Below are 20,689 nucleotides of genomic sequence, written 5' to 3' on the forward strand. Positions count from 1 at the left end.
ATATGGTGTTAGGGATTCTATAGCTTAGAAATCATAACCTAGTAATTAACTAGAGCATGAATTAAATCTAGTTTAAATATAAATACCCATGATAGGACTGAGTTCAAGGGGAAACCAGGACCTTATAGTATGATATACTAAAAGAGATTAGTAATAACACTAAGCAGCTGAAGGGTGAGCTAAAGAAAGTAATAACTAGCTAAAAGATAATAGTAGTATTAGCAGCAATGAAACCATCATAGAGGATTATAATAATAGAGCTACTGGGATAGGCACTAGAGCAAGACAGTGATTATACTAACATTATAACACCAGAAAGTAATGAAGAGGATGTCTAGGGATTAGAACCTAGAACAGATAATCTAAAGAAAGGTAGTCCTAGGAATAATGTTCCTAGGAATACTTTTGTCCCAGAACCCTACTTATTCTTAGTAATAATAAATCAGGACCAGGGTGATCCTAAGGAGGTTAGTCCCAGGAATACTAAACCCAGGAATAACTAATCAGGGAATAAATTAAAACTAGAACCAGTCCTACCCTAGGAATATTTAAAATTCAAAAAATTATTTAAATAACCTAAATAGTATATCCTACCAGAACACAGCAAACATGACCACAAAATTCCTCTCAAGGAAGGAACAACACTGACATACAAGAAGATATACCAGATATTAGAAAAAGAGCTTTAAGCACTCAAGGAATATATTAATGAACAACTCTAGCTAGGAAAGATACAACCATCAAACTCACCAGCAGGGCACAGAGTACTATTTATATAGAAAAAGGATGAAAGTCTACAACTATGTATGGACTATAGACTATTAAATATAATTATAATTAAGGATTGCTATCCACTTCCATTAATCCATGAAATCTAAGATCGAATTTAAGGAGCCAAATAGTTCACAAAGTTAGATATTACTAATACATACAACCATATTCACATTGTAAAAGGCGAAGAATGGAAAACAGCATTCAGAATAAAATTTAGCCACTATAAATATTTAGTTATACTGTTTGGACTTACTAATGCACCAGCATCTTTCAAAAGGTTCATTAAAGAGGTGCTGCACAAATATCTACATCTCTTTGTGATAGTATATTTAGACAACATCTTGATCTTCTTAATGACACTAGAGGAATACATTAAGCACATCTCCAAAGTATTATGGGAACTCCAGGGAGCAAAGATCAAGCTAAAACTAAAAAAATATAAATTCCATGTCTAAGAGACCAAGTTCTTAGGATATTAGATATCCACTGAAGGAATCCACATAGACTGAAATAAAGTAAATGTAATTCTTAAATAGCTACAACCAGAAAATATTAAACATGTTCAATAGTTCATTGGACTTGTTAATTACTATTAATAATTTATTAGAGGTTATGCTGAAATTATACATTCACTCTTTGCACTATTCAAAAAGGGAAAAGAGTTCAGATAGGATAAAGGATGTGACAAAGCCTTTAAAGAAATCAAGTAATAAATCACTAGTGCACTAATTCTAGTATAATATAATCTAGACAAGGAAATAATAATAGAAACTAATGCATTAGATTATATGATTAGAATAAGAATAACTTAACCAGGAGATAATAGAAAACCATAACCAGTTATATTTCACTTAAGGAAGTTAATTCAAGCAGAACTTAACTACAACATCCATAACAAAGAACTGCTAGCTATAGTAGTAGCCTTTAAGGTTTGGAGAGTCTACCTAGAAGGAGCAAAACACACTATTATTATAAAGATAGACCACAAGAATCTCATGTTCTTTATGACTATAAAAGAACTGATAAGAAGGCAAGCTAGATAGGCTAAGACACTCTTACAGTTTAATTTTAAAATTATTCACTGCAAAGGAACAGAAAATGGACAAGCCAACACACTTAGCTAATAACCAGATTATAAACTACCAGGGAAAACCATCAAGCTAGTAATATTAAAGTAGTAAGCAGATGGGTCACTAATATATAACCACCATACTCTTACAGCAACTATTAAGCTATAGGAGGACCCACTTATTTAAAAAATTATTAAAGTAATAAAAAAAGATAAAATTATTTAGGAAATACTTAAGAATTTAGCAGAAAATAAGTACATAACCACTAATGAGCAAGGGTTAATATACCTATGAGGGCTTATCTACATACCTGAGTATATAAGAAGTAAGATTATCACTAGGCACCATGACGACCCAATGCACAGTTATATAGGAACTAAAAAAACAGCTAAAGCTATTTCAAGGAATTATTACTTTCTAAACATGAGAAGGAAAGTACAAGGATATATTTACTAATGCAAGACTTACATCTAAGATAAGCCTGCTAGGCACCAGCCATATAGTAAGATGCAATCACTAGAGATACTAAAAAAACCATGGGAATGGATTACTATTAACTTTATTAGACTACTACCAGAGTTAAAAGGGTATGATTACCTAATGACAGTCACCAACAGGCTTATAAAGTTCATCTATTTAATTCTAATAATGATAATAATAACAGCATTATAGTTAGCATCTCTGCTCATGGGATATATAATTATTAATCACAGAATGCCATAGTACATTATATTAGATAGAGATAAACTATTCATGTTAAAATTTTGGCAATCATTAACAGACTTAATAGGAATTAAGCAAAGACTTATAACTGCATATCATCTGTAAGCTAACAGACAAATAGAATAAACCAACCAAACAGTTGAGCAGTACTTATAACATTATATAAATTACTAGCAAGATAATTAGGTAGTTTACCTACTAATAGCATAGTTTATGTATAATAATGCCATTTACTTAATAATAGGGGAAATACCTTTCTTTGCTAACTATGGATATAACCCTACATTAATTAGTGAACCATGGAATAAAGTACCCACAGTGGAAGAAGCTATAGATTTAGTAGATACTATTAATTATTTAAGGACTTAACTTTCGAGGGATATTAAATTTATAAACCTTAAAATAGTAATTTACTATAATAAGAAGCACAGGAGTGCTCTAGAACTAAAAAAGGGGGAGAAAGTTTACCTACTCTATTAAAATATTAAAATAAAATAACTAAGTCAGAAACTGGACCATCAGAAAATTAGACTATTTATTATTAAAGAAAAATTAGGACCAGTTAACTACAAACTATAACTACTAAAAAGCATGTCAAAAATTCATCCAGTATTTCATATCTTATTATTAGAACCAGCACCAAAGAATGTGAAAATTGCTAAAAACATAGAAATTAATAATAACACTAAATAAGAGTATGAAGTTAAGGAAATCTTAAATTATAAGCAAGTTAGCAGAAAACTATACTACCTTATAAAGTAGAAAGGCTATAATACCTCAGAAAATACATAGGAGCCTATTAAGAACCTAACAGGCTGCTACCAACTTATTTAATGGTACTATTTAAAGGGAAATCAAAGTTCTCCCAGAAGGAGGGGGGCATCTGATTAATCTCTAACATTATCTAATTAAAATTAGGATTCTCAGAAGTCACAGCTAGCTGTTTAATTTTAGCTGCAGGATTAGGCTACTCAGAGGACTTCTTTTCATCCAGGATCTGCAACAATTCAGTATTATATTCTGATATTTTGAAACCACATTCTTTAAGAAACTTTTGTTGTTTTTAAAGTTATAAATGATAAGCTAGGGACTTAGTAATCTTCTATTATTTTTCCATCAACTCCTTTTAAATCTTTTCTAAATGTTCTTGCAACTGTTAAAGCTCAGGGTAAAGAAGCTCTAATTTATTATTAGTTACAGAAAGTTTAGAAGCAATCTTCTTCTCAGCACTCTTTAGGATATCCTATTCTTTTGTGGTGTGGAAGTCCTTCTTGTATATATGACCCTGATAGGTGCATAAGGCATACTTTAAATATTTACAAGTTTAATCCATTATATAAACCTCACTATACAACACACAAGAGTCGCAGGGAAAAGAAGGGATAAAACTATTATTAATAATACACTTAGCTTAATGAATATAACCAGCAACTTAGTCATACTTATAAGGGAGTTTGGGAGCAGGAGCACCTTCAGGAACAGAGTTAGTATGATACTTTGGCATGATGAGCAAGCATGATTAAAAAGATAGGAATACACCTACCTGGGAAAGTACTGTTCTTTTAAATCAAGTTTCAAGGACAAAACACTAGGAGAGAGGGAGGTAATATTATAGCACTGACACAGCCGCGCTAGCGCAAGGTGGGTATGACAGGCAGAAACCCGAGGAGCAATGATCACCAGTTAATCCTAGAGTGATCAGGGTGTAATCCAGAGGAATGCTTAATCTAGACAGGTTTCTACAGAAAAACAGTTTAGTAGTTGCTTACTGAAGTATTATGCTTACAGAAGCAAGTATGTAATATAGTATATAGATAGTATACTAAGACTATAATATTAGGGTATGTGATATACCACTCCTATATCAAGGATATACCATCAGGTATACCAACTAAGGAACTCTGGATATATAAGGACACTCATTCACACTGTATCTAGTACTCTTAGTTTAGTTCCTCATATTTAATACAAATCATTTACTTAAGTATAAGGTCACTAGTCCGATTCATTAGTTACTCTCTACTATTAAGTATATATACTCAATAGGCCTTACTTCTATCTCTACTATTATTATTCTTATATTACCTTTGGTTGTCCTTGATCCAATCCAGATCATTATATCACTGCATCATTAAGGCTACCCGGTCGGTAGGCCTCAGGCAAGTATCGGATATAGTCCAGGGACTATACCACCCCGTTCCCAAAGTAGTTGACTAGCAGAGAACAGCAGAGACGGATCCCAGGGTGTGACAAATACTTATTCATGCTGGAAGCTTAAATGCTTTTATAAAGGATATAGAAGACATCTAAAATATAACCTAATACACTAGATAGCATGCTTTAAGGAGTAATATATTATATATTATAATAGGAAGCTAGAGGGAGGATATTTCCCTATACCACTATAAAATACCAGAATACTATGATGGGAAACCTAGTACCTTATAATAATAGAGATATAATATACTAAGCATCTAAAGCTAGCTACATGCATCCTTAATCAACCAGCTAGAATAATAATTAATTTAGGAGTAACTAGGAATTATATATACCCAGAATTTATAAAGAAACTAGGGCTGCTAGAGAAAATAAAAGTAGTACCTAAACTAATTACAGGTCTAAATAGAGAGAATTTAGGAACTCTTATAATTATAACTAAGTCAGGACTAGTTCTAATAGTTATATTAGGATATATTAAATATCTAAACTTTAATATTATATCAACAGGATGGTATAATATGGTGTTAGGGATTCTATAGCTTAGGAATTATAACCTAGTGATTAACTAGAATATAAATTAAATCTAGTTTAAATATAAATACCTATAATAGGACTAGAGTTAAGGGGAAGCCAGGGCCTTATAGTATATTAATATAAAAGAGAAGAATAATAATACTAAGCAGTTAAAGGATGAACTAAAAAAGGTAGTAACTAGCTAGAAGATAATAGTAGTACTAGTAGTAATAAAACTATTATAGAGGATTATAATAATAGAACTACTAGGATGGGCACTAGAGCAAGATAGTAATTATACTAATATTATAATACTAGAAAGTGATAAAGAAGATATCTAGGACTTAGAACCTAGAATAGATAATCTAAGAAAGAATAATCCTAGGAATAGTATTCCTAGGAATACTTTTATCCCAGAACCCTACTTATTCTTAGTAATAATAAATTAGGACTAGGGTGATCCTAAGGAGATTAGTCCTAGGAATATTAAATCTAGAAATAACTAATTAGAGAATAAATTAAAACCAGAACCATTTCCACCCTAGGAATATTCAAAATTTAAAGAATTATTTAAATAACCTAAACAGTATGTCCTACTGGAATATAGTAAACATGACCATAAAATTCCTCTTAAGGAAGGAATAACACTAATATATAAGAAGATATACCAGATATTAGAAAAAGAGCTTCAAGCACTCAAGGAATATATAGATAAATAACTCTAGCTAGGAAAGATATAATTATTAAACTTACTAGTAGGGCACAGAGTACTATTTATATAGAAAAAAGATAGGAGTCTATGACTATATATAGACTATAGACTATTAAATATAATTATAATTAAGGATCACTATCCACTTCTGTTAATCTATAAAATCTAAGATTGAATTTAAGGAGCTAAATAGTTTATAAAGTTAGATATTACTAATATGTATAATCACATTCATATTATAAAAGATAAAGAATGGAAAATAGTATTTAGAATAAAATTCAGCTACTATAAGTATCTAGTTATACTATTTAGGCTTACTAATGTACCAGCATCTTTTAAAAGGTTTATTAAAGAAGTACTACATAAATATCTATATCTCTTTATAATAGTCTATTTAGATAACATCTTGATCTTCTTAATAATACTAGAGGAATATATTAAGCATATCTCTAAGGTATTATAAGAACTCCAGGAGGCAAGGATTAAGCTAAAGTTAAAAAAGTATAAATTCTATATCTAAGAGACCAAGTTCTTAGGATATTAGATATCCACTAAAGGAATCTACATAGACTGAAATAAGGTAAATATAATTCTTAAATAGCTATAGCTAGAAAATATTAAATATATTTAACAGTTCATTAGACTTATTAATTACTATTAATGATTTATTAGAGGCTATACTAAAATTATATATTTACTCTTTATACTACTTAAAAAGGAAAAAGAGTTTGGATAGGATAAAGGATATAATAAAGCCTTTAAAGAAATTAAGTAATAAATTATTAGTATACTAATTCTAGTATAATATAACCTAGATAAAGAAATAATAATAGAAACTAATGCATTAGATTATGTGATTAGAATAAGAATAACTTAACTAGGAGATAATAGAAGACTATAACTAGTTATATTCTATTTAAGAAAGTTAATCCAGGCAGAACTTAACTATAATATCTATAATAAAGAATTACTAGCTATAGTAGTAGCTTTTAAAGTTTAGAGAGTCTACCTAGAAGGAGTGAAACACACTATTATTATAAAAATAGATTATAAGAACCTTATGTTCTTTATAACTATAAAAGAATTAATAAGAAGATAAGCTAGATGGGCTAAGATACTCTTATAATTTAACTTTAAGATTATCTACTACAGGGGAACAGAGAATGGATAAGCTAATATACTTAGCTAATAGCTAGATTATAAACTTTAAGGGAAAATCATTAAGCTAGTAATCTTAAAATAGAAAGAAGATAGGTTATTAATATATAACCACCATACTCTTATAGTAACTATTAAGCTGTAAGAGGACCTACTTATTTAGAAAATTATTAAAGTAATATAAAAAGACAAAATTATTTAGGAAATACTTAAAAATTTAGTAGAAAATAAATATATAACTATTAATAAACAAGGGTTGGTATACCTATAAGGACTTATCTATATACCTAAGTATATAAGAAGTAAGATTATCACCAGGCACCATAATAACCTAATATATAGTTATATAGGAACTAAAAAAACAGCTAAAGCTATTTTAAGGAATTACTACTTTCTAAATATAAGAAGGAAGGTATAAGGATATATTCACTAATATAAAACTTACATCTAAGATAAGCCTACTAGGCACCAGCTATATGGCAAGATATAATCACCAGAAATACTAAAAAAATTATAGGAATAGATTACTATTAACTTTGTCAGACTACTACCAGAGTTAAAAGGGTATAATTACCTAATAATAGTTACTAATAGGCTTATAAAGTTCATCTATCTAATTCTAATAATAATAATAATAATGGTATTATAGTTAGTAAGTCTACTTATAGGATATATAATTATTAATTACAGAATGCCATGGTATATTATAATAGACAGAGATAAACTATTCATATTAAAATTTTAGCAGTTATTAATAGACTTAATAGGAATTAAGTAAAGACTTATAACTATATATCATCCACAAGCTAATGGATAAATGGAATAAACTAACTAAATAGTTAAGTAGTACTTATAATACTATATAAATTACTAGTAAGATAATTAGGTAGTTTACCTACTAATAATATAGTTTATATATAATAATACTATTCACTTAATAACAGGGGAAATACCTTTCTTTACTAATTATAGATATAACCCTATATTAATTAGTGAACCACAGAATAAAGTACCTACAGTAGAAGAAGCTATAGATTTAGTAGATACTATTAATTATTTAAGGACTCAACTTTTGAGGGACATTAAATTTATAAACCTTAAAATAGTAATCTACTATAATAAGAAGTACAGGAGTACTCTAAAGCTAAAAAGAGGGGAGAAAGTTTACCTACTCTATTAAAATATTAAAATAAAATAACTAAGTTAGAAACTAGACTATTAGAAAATTGGACTATTTATTATTAAAGAAAAATTAGGACTAGTTAACTATAAACTATAGCTACTAAGGAGCATATTAAAAATTTATCTAGTATTTTATATCTTATTATTAGAACCAGCACCAAAGAATGCAAAAATTGCTAAAAATATAGAAATTAATAATAACACTAAATAAGAATATAAAGTTAAGGAAATCCTAAATTATAAGTAAGTTAGCAGAAAACTATACTACCTTATAAAATAGAAAGGCTATAATACCTTAGAAAATATATAGGAGCCTATTAAGAATCTAATAGGCTACTACTAACTTATTTAATAGTACTATTTAAAGAGAAATTAAAGTTCTCCTAGAAGGAGGGGGGCATCTAATTAATCTCTATTATTATTTAATTAAAATTAGGATTTTTAGAAGTTACAGCTAGCTATTTAATTTTAGCTGTAGGATTAGGCTACTTAGAAGTCTTCTTTTCATCTAGGATCTATAATAATTTAGTATTATATTCTAATATTTTAAAACCATATTCCTTAAGAAACTGTTATTATTTTTAAAGATAAGAATAATGAGCTAAGGTAGTAATAATCTTTAACTAGACCTTAGCTAGGCAAGCCTGGAGTTACTCTAACTTAGGATATAATAACTTAAGTTTATTATCTACCTTAATAATATTATTAGTAATCTTATCTTCTACTTATTTTAAAATATCCTACTCCTTTATAGTATAAAACTCCTTCTTGTATAACTAACCTTAATAAGTACAAGTTATATATTTTATATAATAATAAGATTAGTCTATTATATACTCTTAACTAGTGAGCAGGCAATGCTCGCATAAAAAAGATAAAATAAAACTATTATAATAAATATATTCTTTTTATTTAGTACAGACAGCAGGATAGTTATAAAGGGGTTATTAAGGAATATCTAATAATATATTAGTATAATATTTAGGCATGATGGGTAAATATAAGAAAGGAAAGGAATATAGGATATACTTATCTAGAAAGCACTGTCCTTTTAAATTAAGTTTTAAGGATGAAATACTAGGAGAGGGGGAGGTAATATTATAGCACTAATATAGTTATACTAGTGCAAGGCAGATGTAATAGGCAGAAACCTAAGGATTAATAATTACTAGTTAATCCTAGAGTGATCAGGGTATAACCCAGAGGAATACTTAATCTAGATAGGTTCCTACAGAAAAATAGTTCAGTAGTTACTTACTAAAGTATTATACTTACAGAAGCAAACACATAATATAGTATATAAATAGTATGCTAAGACTATGATATTAGGGTATATGGTATACTACTTCTATATTAAAAATATACCATCAGGTATACTAACTGAGGAACTCTAGATATATAAGAATACTTATTTATATTATATCTAGTACTCTTAGTTTAGTTCCTTATATTTAATACATTAATCTTACTTAAGTATAAGTTTACTAGTCTAATTTATTAGTTACTTATTACTATTAAGTATATATACTCAATAGGCCTTGCTTCTATCTCTACTATTATTATTCTTATGTTATCTTTGGTTGTCCTTAATCCTATTTAGATTATTGTATCACTATGTCATTAAGGCTACCCAGTTGGTAGGCCTCAGGCAAGTATTAGATATAGTCCAGGAACTATATCACCCCGTTCCTAAAGTAGTTGACTAGCAGAGAACAGCAGAGACGGATCCCAGGGTGTGACAGGTATATAAGGACACTTATTTATACTATATCTTAAACTCTTAGCTTAGTTCCTTATATTTAATATAAATTAATTACTTAAGTATAAGATTACTGGTCTAATTCATTAGTTACTCTCTTACTATTAAGTATTAAGTATATATACTTAATAGGCCTTGCTTCTATCTCTACTATTATTATTCTTATATTACCTTTAGATTACCCTTGATCCTTAAAGAGGTTATTATATCACTACACCTTTAGGCTACTAGGTTAGTAGGGCTTAGGCAAGTATAGGCTATAGGTCCAGGGACTATAGCACCCCATTCCCAAAGTAGTTGACTAGCAGAGGACAGCAGAGACAGATCCCAGGGTGTGACAATATGCTATATCCAGGTTATTATTAATCTAGACAGAGGTAATGAATATCAGGAGGGCTGAACAGGTAAGGATAATCATGATTAGAAGGGCCATCAAGTAAAGGGTACTATCTCTTATAGACAAGATATTAGTGAACTAGCCTGGGAAGATATTTTGCAGCCATTTGAATAGCTTCAATATTCAATTCTTAGGAGTTGAAATCAATCAAAGTAATCTACCATATGAATTACTATGTAATATTGCTTGGTCTTATTACCTTGCCAAGCTTACTAGCAGCTAATAAGTTCTGCACCACACCTCTGTAGACCTCTCCTCAATCCGGAAGTGCCATGAAGCATTGAACATATCGCATATTCCAGATCCTCGAGGTATTACTAAGAAAGAACATTGTTAGACTATAATCCCTAGCTTTCAATTAATATTCCTTTACTTTACTATTGAAAGATATCTAATCTTGAGTTTATTCTTGTATAGCTCACTGGGATATATATTTGCATTCGTCTGCTTCTTGTAATTGCGACTCTGCCTGGTCATAAAGTCGCTCATATATCTATCAGAGCAAACCCATGGGTTGATATGTACATTTCACTGTTCCTACACGTGCGGTATCTGTCCCATTATCGAAAATCTTCGCTAATAGCTGAGCCGTTCCGACTACACAGCGGGGATCTACATACACACACTTATATATATATATAAGATAGACAGAATCAACATTGTATAGCCCCCATTATGGAGGTGAATTATATATTACCATTGTGCATATGTATCGACCCACAACACGGGGAATGTCATGTTCTCACAAGGATCGGGACAAGTACATGGACGTCGCCAACTGTTGCCTTTCTCGCCAATGCGACCACTGAACTAGATCATACGATGACCTTATTGATCCATAGTCGGTGTGGGAATCAATTGATTAAGTTCATCAATAAAGTTCAACACGAGACACTGGTCCGATGGTCTCAAGCCCGAACTTTGTCGTCCCGATCCAAAAAGTCGGAATCGACACTCGACGGGACAACGGATTAAAAGGAGGGAGAAACACATGACAGTGTGCCCTTCGGTCAGATCAGTAAATGCAGGTAGTTTGCGGTGCTGGGGTTGCGGGGCCCCGCAGTCGGAGGAATACGGCCATTCACATGCCCAACTGCAGGGAAACAGGAAGATTCTCGGTGAATATTTCAGGGAAACAGTCGGAGTGTGACTGGCTCCGTGAGGGCAAACGATCATTCTCGAAGCACTTTGCCAGTAGAGTTCAGCCACAAACGCCGAGACATGAGAAATGTTCCAATGGGAGAATCCTCGGCGGAAATGTTTGACTCGAACCAATCATCGTCTCGGGACGGCGTTTTGACTGTAAACCATTTCTCCGGGGCACAGTCAAATCCCCCAGTCAAACTCAGCAGAGACTGCGACACAGACCGTCCGTCCGGCCCGGTGTCGCAGAAACTGGGGGAAGCCGAACGATGGTCCCCCTCTCAGGCCTCCCGCTCTCCCCCATGGGGATACACGTTATCCACACCCACGGCCAGCTCTGCCCCGGTCGATCTGGGAAAGTCCCTCACCGGTCGTCTTGTCGAGTAAAGTCGCCTTCATGACTTTGGTTCTACTTTCTTGGCTGGATCTAGGCCTCGCGTGACGGGATAAGGACTGGTATGGCGACTGGTCATCGTCGAGTCTACAACTTTCTAACCCCCGCCAAGATTGCAGGGATTAGACTTCCGCCAAGGAGGAAGAACCGAGTATGGCTTGCTGACCGAATAAGATTCAACCGAGGAGTTGGTTGCGTCTTTTGCGGGCGGCGTCGATTGGTTTGCCCCATGCTGCAGTGTAACTGTCTCACTTACTCCGTCACATAAAAGGCACCCCATCTCCCCGACATACCGGCATTGTCTCTTCTCCAGTCGACACCTCTTCTCCATCCGCTCATAATAATAATCGCACAATGGGGTTCATGCTCAAGAAGCCAGAAGGCGTGCCAGGAAAGTCCTGGCCGGCCATTGTCATCGGTCTTTTCGTCGCCTTTGGAGGTGTTCTCTTCGGGTAGGTTCCTTTACTCTGAGTTCCACTTGCAATGATCTTGTCTCACCGATCTAGATATGACACAGGAACAATCAGCGGCATTCTTGCCATGCCCTACTGGCAAGCGCAATTCTCCACCGGTTACCGTGATTCCACCGGACATCCGAACGTTACCTCCTCTCAGTCTGCCGCCATCGTCTCCATCCTCTCTGCTGGTACATTTTTCGGTGCTCTGGCTGCTGCTCCCATGGGTGACCGGATCGGTCGTCGCTGGGGTCTGATTGCTTCGGCCCAGGTGTTTAACCTGGGAGTCATCCTGCAGACTGCCGCCACGGGTATCCCCCTCTTCCTGGCTGGTCGCTTCTTTGCCGGTCTCGGTGTCGGTTTGATCTCTGCTTTGAGTATGTCTTCTCCCATTGCCTTGAAGAATCCTGCTAATGGACAGTCCCTCTTTACCAATCTGAAACCGCCCCCAAGTGGATTCGAGGCACCATCGTCGGTGCCTACCAGCTCTCCATCACCATTGGTCTCCTGCTGGCCTCGATCGTCAACAACTCAACCCAGCACCGCATGGACACCGGCAGCTACCGCATCCCCATCGCTGTCCAGTTTGCCTGGTCCATCATTCTCGTTGGCGGTATGCTGATCCTCCCGGACACGCCCCGGTACATGATCAAGAACGGCAACGTCGAAGGCGCTGCCAAAGCCCTTGGCCGTCTCCGCCGCCTCCCTGCCGATGACCCGGCCGTCCGCGAGGAACTGGCCGAGATCCAGGCCAACCATGAATACGAGCTCAGCCTTGGCAAATCCACCTACCTTGACTGCTTCAAGGGCAACCTGCTCAAGCGGCTCCTGACTGGCTGCGGCCTGCAGGCCCTGCAGCAGCTCTCCGGCATCAACTTCATTTTCTACTACGGCACTCAGTTCTTCAAGAACTCCGGCTTCAAGAACTCCTTCACCATCAGTCTCATCACCAACTGCGTCAACGTCGGCTCCACCTTCCCCGGCCTCTATGCCATTGAGAAATGGGGTCGCCGCCCCGTCCTCTTCTGGGGAGCCGTCGGCATGTGCGTCTCGCAGTTCCTCGTTGCCATCCTCGGCACCACCACCACCGGCCAAGACGCCAACGGCGTCGTCATCGTCCACAACGAGCCCGCCCAAAAGGCCGCCATCGCCTTCATCTGCATCTACATCTTCTTCTTCGCCTCCACCTGGGGCCCCAGCGCCTGGGTCGTCACCGGCGAGATCTTCCCCCTCAAGATCCGCGCCAAGTCCCTCTCCATGACCACCGCCACCAACTGGCTGCTCAACTGGGCCATCGCCTACTCCACCCCGTACCTGGTCGACTACGGCCCGGGCAACGCCAACCTGCAGTCCAAGATCTTCTTCATCTGGGGCGGCTGCTGCTTCCTCTGCATCTCGTTTGTGTACTTTATGATCTACGAGACCAAGGGCCTTACCCTCGAGCAGGTGGATGAGCTGTACGGCGAGGTGAGCAGTGCCCGGCTGAGCAAGCACTGGACTCCCACCATTACCTTCCGCGAGATGCAGCAGGAGAAGGCTCGGGATTCGCATTTGGAGACTGCCGAAGAGACTGTTCCTAAGACGGCATGATTGACGCCTTGATACGTATTGGCTTTTGTGATGTGGAAGTGATGTAGTATATATAATACGATGGTTGACATTTATCCTATGATATATGGCCAACCAACCTAGATGAAGAATTCATGTTTGATGCACAATGACAAGACAGACATAATAAAGCACTCGTAAAAGCAACCAACTCATAGATACCAAACCATGCGAATAAGGAGGGAGACATGCAAAGGAAACAAACTCAAAGGCACTCGAACCTGTCAGGAGGTCGTATCATTCGATGATTTTTCCGAGGATCTAAACGCGCCAGGTGATAGTTTTTTGAGAATCAACCTTCACTTACGTTTGCCTCCTCATCATCCCTTTTCTCGTCATTACTCTGCTTCCCCTTCAATTGAATGTATTTCATGCAAGTTCGGTGTATTTGGCGTAACCAGTTATTTAGTTCATGCCAGCGGACCCCTCTCTAAAGGCTGAAAATGCTGATGCGGAGATTCGCCCAATGATCAACATGCCGAACTGAAGTCCACTTATCCCGTCACCAAGAACCTCTGGACTGAAACACAGAGATTAAAACGTATTTCAGTTAGCAAGTAGCATTTATCCACGCGGGATCGTTCTGCGAGCGCTTATATTGATTTAATGTTGCTCTGTCGTGTTGCCGGAACAAGAAAGCAATGGGAGTATCGCAGTCATCGACTGTTGCGGATCGCAATGGTATTAATTCCACCATATGGATGACAACATGCTGGAACAATGATCAACAGCACAATTGTCCGGAAATTAGACAGTATGTCCACGCTCATGCGGGATTCGGTAGCTGGCCATGCCATTGGATTCCTCACCAACGGGTGATTCTTCAAGGATGCGGAGGAACAGGACCTGTCACTATGGAAGCGATACAACTAACCTCGAGAAATCAGGTCGCATGGCTTTTACCGGTCGCACCGATGGGGATAGCGTTGCAGATGAGGACGTGTTTGCTAACACGGCATCTGAACCGGCGATTCCGTCCTCAGTGTGGGAGCATAATGGACGTCAATTCCAAGATCTCACAGGTGTGCGGATCAATCCGGAGCGTGGGAAAGATGTCAATGTCATGAAGTGGAGGGATGGGAATGATTCAGAGGTTTGCAGTCCCCCCTATATCATTAGTGTAATTGATGCTGATGAGGTAGAATCCTCACTGTGATGCAGGAGTTTCATGTCAGCCATATGACCACAACGCTGAGCTGGGCCTGTTCATTGCTGGATAGGGCTGATTGGTCACCCATGAGTGAGGTTCCTTGCATAGGACGTGATCCAGCATATATCTTCACATTGGCTATCTTCGTTGCCCTACAAGTCCCGACAGCCTTGGTGGGCAATCTAGTGACACTGCTTGAATTTTGATTTCTGACTGGATTCTTTGGATCGCCTGCTCTAGCTATGGTATGGATCCTTGTAACTAGAGTGACAGCCAGCTATACAAGCAGGGGGCACTACAATTGCTGACATGTTGCGACCAGCAAAATGTGCCTATGCAATTGGCATCTTGGGAATCAGTGCTGTGTGCGGTCCTGTCATGGGACTATTAGTTGGAGGATTCACAGCACAGGCAAAAGGCTGACAATGGACTATCTGGCAACTGATGTGGTTGTTGAGATTCTCACTTCTGATGTTGCTGTTCTTCCTCCCGGAGACACCATCAGTGAATATCCTCTATCGACGTGCATATCGGCTACGCTAACTGCCTAGATGAGAGATCCTAAAGTGCGAGCCACAGATCAAAAGTGAAGATCTTACTGGACGAGAAATCCTCATGATTGTACAGGTCGGACTGTTTACTCTCAACTTTACGCAGCCCATAGTCTTCCTTCTCAATCCCTATATTGTGCTCCTCTACGGCCTTCTGTACATCTTGTCCAAGTCCTTTCCCATCGCCTTCGGGGGAATCTACTACTTTAACCTCGGCCACTAGGCCTTGCTTTCCTCGGTATCCTCGTCGCCGCTCTTCTGACCATTCCGCCGTACTACTGGTGAATGCACAAGTACCTCGAGCCCCATTTCGACACAAACAATAACCTTTCACCAGAAGCTCGTCTTGCATCTGCCATCCTCGGCGCTTGTCTCATCCCGGTCTGTATTCTGGTTCGGCTGGAGCGCACGGCCAGAAATCCACTGGATCATGCATATCATCGGCTCCAGTTTCTTAGCAGTGGGTGCTTTTCTTCTGTTGAACCCTATTCTGAATTATCTCCCGACGCGTATCCGGTTTGTTCGGCGTCGGTGCTTGCGCGGAACGATCTCTTCCAGTTAGATTTCGGTGCGGGATTTCCCTTGTTGTCGACAGTGATGTATCAAAAGGTGGGGGTGGGGTGGGCGAGTTCCACGCTGGCGTTTTTGTCTATTGCGTTCATACCTATTTCGTTTGTTTCATAAGAGTGGGTCTCTGTCTTTTATTTTCCAGAGTACATATTAACCTGGGTAGGCTGGGGCCACGCTGAGAAAGAAGTATAGTAGGCATGCGCGGAAGGAAATATAGATCCCTTATCTGCAAACCTGGAATACCCGTGCGGCTTGACTGAACCTGGAATGCTATTCTGGAGGAAAGTAGCCTTAAATCTGTCGATCAAGTTTCAGATCATGAACTGTTTATGGCAAAGCTGCCCTAGACATATTGCTTATCCATGTGATCGCAGTTGCTGTTTTGCTTCTCCATGGCCCGTCAACCCAACCTTCAACAATCTTATTTCCTTCTTTTTAAATTTCGTGAGACGCTATCAGACAACTGAGGTCGTATGAATATAATATGCAACGTCGATAAACAAAATACAAAGGTCCAGAATGAGGTGATGTCATTGTTTCCCCTTGGAAATACTGCTCATCAAACCAGTTAACGAATACGGACGCCTGCGGCCATGAAAAGCTATATCTGCATAGGATGAGTCGTTGCCATAGCTACATTTATGAATGATCTGGCCACATATCCCACTTAGGAAATCGAATACGTCTGTTCTATTAAAATTGAGTCACCACCTCGTATTCATGCGGCCGAGGTCTACGGTTTCAAAGACTCGTATTACAAGGAGGCTGAGACAATCCAGGAAACCGTTGATTCGGGGCGTTCCCAACCACCACTCAACAACTGGGTACATATAAAGCTTTGAAGACACGAGACGTGAGATGCTAATATATAGTCACATCTCCCACCCCGCATCAAGACACAACCAGCAACATCAGTCACAATGTCAGATCAAAAGTCCTACACCGCAAGCTGCCACTGCGGCGCCGTCAAACTCTCCTTCTCCACCTCCCCTCCAATCGAAGAAACGGAGGTCGTCTCATGCAACTGTACAACTCCCAATCTTGGCCTCGTACCTCCAGCTGACAGACACAGGCTCCATCTGCCACATCAACGGCTACATGCTCACTTTCGTCCCCACCTCAAAGGTTACCATGGAGATGGACAAGGACGCAGTTACAGTATCCTAACTCCCCGTTCTAGCGTCTATACACTGGGTTAATGAAGCCAGGAATACCGCTTCGCATCGCGCAATTATCCGCATTATTTCTGTCGCACTTGTGGGACGAGCGTGTATGCTCAGTCTTCGCTTCCGGGTGAGGATCAGCCTACAGCGATTAATGTATGTTTGTCCTGTCCCTGGATGTAATAATGGGCAATGCTGAGGGTGTAGGTACGCGCGATCGATGGGATTGATATCAAGGCGTTGAAGTTTAAAGAGTATGATGGGAAGAAATTGTAATTTCGATCGATCTTGGTTGTCAAGGATATCATTTGATTGTGGATATTTGGACGCGGACGCGACTTGTTAATGGTAAGGGGAGTGAGTGGTGTTCTGTGGCGGGAGGATAAGGTGTTTGTTAAGAAAATTTATGTTGATCTCAGTAATCGATGAGCTATCCATTTTCGAGCTTACACGTACAAGCTGTGGGGAAGTGTATATCACTACTGATAATCCTTCTCGTCCGTCATAAACTCCTCATCATTCAGGTGTCTGAACCTCCACCAGAATACCACCGTCTGCACAGCCAACGCAATACCCGGCGCGGCCCAGATCCAAATTAGCCAGGGGTCCCTCGTCGCCGGAATCAATATCTCCCCCAGCGCACTGGACAGTGCATTCATAAACAAAAACACAGCCACGACTAGGCCACGCATGCTCGGCGGCGCCCGCGAATACGCCACCTCATACGCCGTGACATTGCAGAAACACTCCGAGAGCGCACCCAGCACCGTGTTCGGGATCTGCCACCAAATACTCAGTGGGCTGACGCCATCGCATGTCGAGGCTTGGTAGCCACAGGGTGAGGTCTCGTACACGCGCCACTGGACTATCGCTGCGATGACGCTGGAGATGGTTGCTAGGACGAATCCGAAGGCGATCCGGCTTGCGGGGCCGAAGGAGATCCGGTGCTTCGCGAGAGTGGGGTAGACGACGTGGCTGAGGAGGGGAATCGTGATGATGATTGTCAAGGCGTTGAAATTGTTGAGGAGATCATTGGGGGCGCCATTGGTAGTCATCGAGGCACCTTGATTACTGGCGACGGAGCCGATGCCACCGTCGTTCAGAATCCAGAGGGGAAAGTAGAAGAAGACTTCGGTGGCCACTGTGCGACTCTGATTGTTAGAGTAGTTTCTGAAAGCTTTAGGGTTAACTGACCTAACGTCCGTCGAACATCGTCCACAAGCTTCTCGCTCCAATCTACCTCGATCCCTTCCGCGGCGAGCGCGCTAGGCTTAGCGGCGTCAAAGAAATTCTTGTTCCAAACGCGGTATTTGTTGCGTCGGAGAGCGGTTGAGATGATCTTCACGGCCTTGGTAAGATCGGAACTGCCGCTCGGAGGTTGTTTGTACGTCTTCTTATACACCAACGCCAGCACAACCGGGAGAAGAAAGTATATCGCTCCCGCCAGCACCCACGACAGCCAGAACCCGACATATTTCTCCGCGTACGCGGTGGGAAGCATATAAAATGCCCCAACGTTCACGAACGCGTAGAATATCAGCATCGTTCGCGTGGTGGTCAACTCCGGATCGACAATGACCTTCTCGCCTGTCTTCAGGACCTTCGTGTACTGCTTCTTTTGGCGATTCTGGTCGAGGATCGTGGGTGCGATGTTTGGCTTGAAGATCCCAGCCCCAAGCGCCAGAAGGAGAAGGCCGATTACGAACGGAGGCGCGGCGTGGGCTGGGCCTTTCTGGAGGACGGACGGTATAGCGCCGATGATCTGGATTATATGTGCGATGCCGCAGATTGCTACACCAACGCAGATTGCCTTGTACCGGCCCACATAGACGTCGGCCCACCTACGCTGTCAGAAGGGTTTACCAAAAATGGGGACCAACTTACCATCCACCGAGAATAGGCAGGACATAAGCCAGGAAGGTGAACAGGAGGACTAGTCCCGAGCTAGCCTGCAGGCCCATTCCCAAAGCACCGGCCGTCTCCTGTGTGCCCCTCGGGGGAGCGCCGGCTCCATTTCCACCTGTCTTCAGTTAGCTTTTGTCCGTAAGACGAACACGGGTAGCAGTATACCCTTTGGAAGAGGAAATTGGATGAAATTTGAAAAGATATTCTTGGCGCCATAGTAGGATGCACGCTCCGCGAATTCGACAATACACAGCGAAAACGACACCAGAGGGAGGGTCGCGGGGACTTTGCGCAGGGAGATCTTTTCTTCTTCTGTGGGAGCAGGGTAGTCGTCGGTTTCGGTAGACGTGGCTGTGATTTCGTAGTCGTGCTTTTCGAGGTCGCCTTTGGCGTTGATCGAACTGGTAGTTATCGCGTTGCTGGCAATGGTATCACCTGGTGGAGCTGGTATTGTCAGTATAGCTAGGCAACGGGCCGGACAAACATACACATCTTGATCTGCGATGAGACTGGTTGATGGTTCCAGACGAGAAGATGGATGGTCCCTTTTTATCGACGCTCACCTGGTCGCGCCATCGAGATCTGTTCTTTGCATTTAGGCAAAGGACGGACTCCGTCGGTAACACGATCATGCAACATTCGCTGGCATTTAGTCCGGAGTATTAATTGAGGTTCATTGGACAGAGCCATTTGAGGTCTGTGTATGCAATGTAACCTCAGGTGCGATTTGTTGCTTAGCCGTGCTTATCGGGGAAAGGCTGCAAGCTAAAGCACGTTGATCAATTCGAGTCCACTATCGCGCCATCAGGTCTGTCCGGCATTTGTTCTGCCAACAAGCTAGCATCTCACTTTGCCCCATTTGTAAGGATTGCTGGGTCCTGGAAGCTTCTGGATGTTTTCGCCATTTCTTTGTGCCAGTGGTTCATCGTGTCTGTCAAACGTAAAATCGCCGGGGCGGTAGAAGGAAACGTGGTATCCACGTGCCACAAAGATTTAGGCACTATTGAGGTCAGTTCTGGATAAAATACTCATGTACAACCCCTTGCCTTGACCTCGTGGCGATTCGAGTTTAAGAGGGAGAGAACCACTGTGGCTCGGAGATCAAAACCATTGGGTAACTTCCCAGGGACTCAATTTGACCAATAAACATACTGTGCCGTACGATGTCCACTATAGGCTGGAATGACACATTGAGGATGGTACTCAACGTCAATAACGTGATTCTGTTGAGAATAGTTAGTT

At 39.5% G+C, this 20,689-nt stretch overlaps 4 protein-coding genes across 4 annotated transcripts; 3 read left to right on the plus strand and 1 right to left on the minus strand.

Annotated features, from left to right (window-relative positions):
- Window positions 1–11,744: 11,744 nt before the first annotated feature.
- Window positions 11,745–12,038, plus strand: ALT_7384 (uncharacterized protein; the record flags this gene model as incomplete). Its single annotated transcript, XM_089600255.1, has 1 exon — window positions 11,745–12,038. One exon carries the CDS (start codon window positions 11,745–11,747, stop codon window positions 12,036–12,038), a length of 294 nt encoding a protein of 97 aa, XP_089455440.1.
- A 361-nt stretch (window positions 12,039–12,399) lies between these two features.
- On the plus strand, window positions 12,400–14,090 carry ALT_7385 (sugar porter family MFS transporter; the record flags this gene model as incomplete). Its single annotated transcript, XM_033560774.2, has 3 exons — window positions 12,400–12,497; window positions 12,552–12,877; window positions 12,922–14,090. The coding sequence occupies 3 exons, from the start codon at window positions 12,400–12,402 to the stop codon at window positions 14,088–14,090; spliced, it is 1,593 nt and encodes a 530-aa protein (XP_033416665.2).
- Window positions 14,091–14,937: 847 nt separating this feature from the next.
- On the plus strand, window positions 14,938–16,032 carry ALT_7386 (putative MFS transporter; the record flags this gene model as incomplete). Its single annotated transcript, XM_089600256.1, has 2 exons — window positions 14,938–15,201; window positions 15,817–16,032. The coding sequence occupies 2 exons, from the start codon at window positions 14,938–14,940 to the stop codon at window positions 16,030–16,032; spliced, it is 480 nt and encodes a 159-aa protein (XP_089455441.1).
- A 1,989-nt stretch (window positions 16,033–18,021) lies between these two features.
- ALT_7387 (putative MFS peptide transporter) lies at window positions 18,022–19,939 on the minus strand (the record flags this gene model as incomplete). Its single annotated transcript, XM_033560777.2, has 5 exons — window positions 18,022–18,683; window positions 18,737–19,383; window positions 19,427–19,562; window positions 19,613–19,891; window positions 19,936–19,939. The coding sequence occupies 5 exons, from the start codon at window positions 19,937–19,939 to the stop codon at window positions 18,022–18,024; spliced, it is 1,728 nt and encodes a 575-aa protein (XP_033416668.1).
- Between the last annotated feature and the right edge of the window lie 750 nt (window positions 19,940–20,689).

The sequence above is a fragment of the Aspergillus lentulus genome, assembly GCF_001445615.1.
Source record: "Aspergillus lentulus DNA, contig: Alt13, strain: IFM 54703, whole genome shotgun sequence".
Lineage (NCBI taxonomy): Eukaryota > Fungi > Ascomycota > Eurotiomycetes > Eurotiales > Aspergillaceae > Aspergillus > Aspergillus lentulus.